Genomic DNA, 4,041 nt, shown 5'->3' on the forward strand with positions numbered 1-4,041 from the left:
CACCATCAACCACCACTATATCGCCAACCATCGTGATCACCATTAGCTATCATTATCGTCCACCGTATCTCCACAAGTATCAGTTGCCACCACCACAAATACCATCAACAATCACTATTAATATCTATCGTCCGCTATTATTATCACTAACTACTACTCACAACTATCACTATCAGCCAACACCATACCCAATCGACACCCATAACCACTGTCGCTAGCCATCACCATCCTCAACGCCATATAATTTATGTAAATATTTTATTAATACAGTATTATATTAATTTTTAGTATCTTCTTTGAATATTATATTGATTAATTTTTAAACAAAGATTTTTTTTATACATTCAAATGTTACGAAAACAAACCGTTTAAGTTATCTAGTATTCAGATATTAACACAACGTCTCAATACGTAAATGTGTTCAGACTGAGACATCTAATTAAATCTAATGCACATATTAATATTTAGATTTAAATGTATATTAAGATTCAGTTGTGTTAATCGTTTGCTCGAACTATCCACATTTATTAATTCACCAGCAAACAAAAGGTCCCAATTACGGCAACTACAATCAGCAGTACTAAATCAAAGAAATAAAAAAAAAAAAAAAAAAGGACCACCACCTACTATGTACAACTTCTATCTTTGCCTGTCTTCCCAGTACATTAATTCTATGTAATGTATCCTCTATCCAACTCCTATCTTTGCAAGTATACTGTTTGTGTAGTATCTCCAAAATCTCGTGCTTACTCTCCAGCATAGCCTTCTTCATGATGCTTTTTGGATGGGTCGCGCCAAATTCCATAATGCATCATTCCTAGCCATCCATACATGGTATATTAATGCGGCTATGACTGAACAAATGAATGTTCAGCTTACCTTCCCTTTTGCCTTCCTTGTTGTTCATCTCCATATGCCCTGTAAATTTATAAAAAATATTAGGCCTTAGTAAATTTTTTCTTTACGAATTTAAATTAGTTAAATCAGTAAATTTCATATGACAAATAATTAAACAGAATAAAACAGTAGCACATATCAAAGACAAAAATAAATACGTAATTAAAAATTGCAAATTTACTAAAGCAATTGTACTTGTACATCAATGAACGAACATATGGGTAGAGTACATTTTCTAGACACCGGAGGAAACACCGAAACATTTTTAGAGAACAGTTAGATGAGAATGTGAGTGGGACATTGAAAGGCCAACGCACATCAACTCTTTGCTTTTAAGTCTTGTCATAAAAGTTATTTCCACACAACAAACATATTATTAGTAGTACTAACAAATTTAACATAAAATAATGAAGACAAGGAACGCCCACAGTAATCATTTACGTAAGCAAAAAGACCTGAACCTACTCTTCATTTGTTAATTTGCCCTTTTCCCTACGCCAAATGCCAGTGCAAAAGTTGTAAAATTTACACATTTCTTTCCTTTAAATACTCTCTTTGTACACCAAACTCCATACGCTTTTACTCTCAAGTGTTTTCTCTCTCTCTCAGCTGCTCTGTTCAAGGTCTGTTTTTCTCATAATCTCTCTTTTTTATCTTTGCATTTTTTTCTCTAATAATTGTCTGTTTTTCTTAAACATTTGCATTAGTTTCCATTTTTCTATCCTTTTTTTTTTTTGGGTATAGTTTTCCTTTTTTCTGTTTTTGTGTGTGTGTGTGGCGGGGGGGGGGGGGGTGACTGGATCTGGATCTGTGTTCTTGTTCAGTCAGCTGAAAGTACTACATTGTTTTCCTCAAAGATATCGAAAGCTGTTATTGACATTGTGACATCTGGAAGTTTCTTTTTCTTGGTGTTTTTTACTGTTATATCTGCTTAGTTTTGTCTTGCATTTTTACTGCATGTTACCTTGTATGTACAACTCTATTAAGCATTCAAGAATCTACTGATTTAGTCCTTGAGTTGATGAGTCACAATTTTACTGATTACTGATCATTTTATACTTAATTGTTGTTAGCTCAAGTTTTTCAAGATTTTTTTTTTTAATGGTTTTGTAGTCTGAGTATGAAAATGCACCATCCTGTCCATCCAAAAGTTTAGATAAAAATTACCCTCAAGAAATTCTGTAGTGTAAATGCTGAGATCTAACTAAAAGGGTGTCTAGATAACAAATTCTTGTGATCTCAAATGGAAAAAATGAGCTTAATCAGTGGCGAAGCTACATGTAGTTGACACCCTTAGTTGAAAAATTACATTGTATACATATGTAAATTCATATTATGTGTTGAATCCCCTTGATTTTTTTGTATCCTTACTTTTTACATATTTTGACACCCCTTGATAAGGATCCTAGCTCCTGCCACTGAGCTTAACTGAGAGTAGCAGTTCATTTGGATCGGGCCTGTTTGACTTAGTTTTAACTCAAGATGCTAACTTTGTGCCTATTTCTTGTGATTTCGGTTGACTTAATCATGGATCTTGAATTTGTAGGGGTCAGTCAGTGTTATCAGCACTAAGAGAAAAATGGGGTACTCCATGGTTTTCATTGTTAGTAGTCTACTTCTAGTCCTTCAATTGTCAACTGTAGCCGCGAAAGGAAAAGCTGTTCCACCCCCAATCATGGCTCCAGCACCAGCACCAGGTCCCGAATACACAAACCTAACGGACTTGCTCTCCGTTGCAGGCCCGTTCCACACATTCCTTAACTACCTCCAATCGACAAAAGTCATGGAAACTTTCCAAACCCAAGCTAACAACACAGAAGAAGGGATCACACTCTTTGTTCCCAAAGACAAAGCTTTTACCTCACTCAAAAAGCCGTCCCTTTCCAACCTCACCTCGGACCAACTCAAATCCCTTTGCCTTTTCCATGCATTGCCACATTACTACAGTCTAGCTGATTTCAAGAACCTTAGTGACATGAGCCCTATTAATACCTTTGCTGGTGGAAATTTGTACTCGTTGAACTTCACCGATAACTCTGGGACCATTCACCTTAACTCAGGATGGTCTAGAACTAAAGTTAGCAGCGCCGTTCGCACTACTTTTCCAGTTGCTGTTTATCAGGTTGACAAGGTGCTTCTTCCCGAAGCTATTTTTGGGACGGATTTACCCCCAATGCCAGCACCCGCACCCGCACCAGTAAAAGATATCGCCCCTACTGCTGATGGTCCAGTTGCTGATCAGGCTGGCAGAGCTAGTGCAGCAGCGTCGCCAGGTTCATCATCACCATCAGCTTCTTACAGGATGATGAGTTGGGGTATTTTGAATCATTTGGTTTTGGCAATTGCTGGTGGATTCTTGATGTTTTTCTTGTAAGAAAAATGATCTTTTGGGGGAGTTCTGTTAAGTTATGTTGAACTTCCATCTGTTTCTTATTGGTTTTGATATACTCCAATATTGGCGATTTAGTATTGGTTACAATATTTTTGTATACATTCCATGTATCATTTTCATTTTCTCATACTCCATATTCTTTATCAACCAACCTTTCTCTATTCTTTAGTTTTATCATTGTGGAATTCTGTTTTTCCAAACTGCTGCTCTTTAAGCTTTCAGTATTAGTTCCGTTGCTATGTTGCAAATCATTTCCCCTAATTTTACTGGTGCAGTGCATGATAACCCCATGGAAAAACATTGAGTATGTTACTCGTTACTCCCTCCATATCAAAAAAAGTGTCCACTTAGCTATTTGCACCCCCTTAAGAAAATACCAACTCTTAGGAAAAAATAGATAATTTGAACAAATTGCGGCTAATTAAATACGTATTGGAATTTGATCAAATAATACTTAATAGGAGCAAATTTTAAAAAATATTTTTTACCAAAAAGAAAAAGGCTAAGAGCCCGTTTGGATTGACTTATAAGTTGCTAAGCTGTTTTCAGTTTTTTTGAGTGTTTGACTGGCTAGCTTAAAGTCATTTTGTGCTTAAAATAAGCTCAAAAAAATAATTGGACCCATTTGACTTAGCTTATCTAAAGTAGCTTATAAGCTGAAAATAGTTTATAAGCCAAAAAAAATAAGTTAGACTATCCCAACTTAGGGCGTTCGCGATGGAGTTCGAAGGCGATCTTGTGAATGATTCTCA

The 4,041-nt window shown here is 35.9% G+C and overlaps 1 protein-coding gene across 1 annotated transcript; it reads left to right on the top strand.

The window, feature by feature from the left end:
• The first annotated feature begins 1,341 nt into the window (after window positions 1-1,341).
• On the top strand, window positions 1,342-3,450 carry LOC132618295 (fasciclin-like arabinogalactan protein 7). The gene is made up of 2 exons (XM_060333363.1): window positions 1,342-1,520; window positions 2,444-3,450. Exon 2 carries the CDS (start codon window positions 2,477-2,479, stop codon window positions 3,269-3,271), a length of 795 nt encoding a protein of 264 aa, XP_060189346.1. The 5' UTR covers window positions 1,342-1,520; window positions 2,444-2,476; the 3' UTR covers window positions 3,272-3,450.
• Window positions 3,451-4,041: the final 591 nt, after the last annotated feature.

This window comes from Lycium barbarum, chromosome 11 (assembly GCF_019175385.1).
Source record: "Lycium barbarum isolate Lr01 chromosome 11, ASM1917538v2, whole genome shotgun sequence".
Lineage (NCBI taxonomy): Eukaryota > Viridiplantae > Streptophyta > Magnoliopsida > Solanales > Solanaceae > Lycium > Lycium barbarum.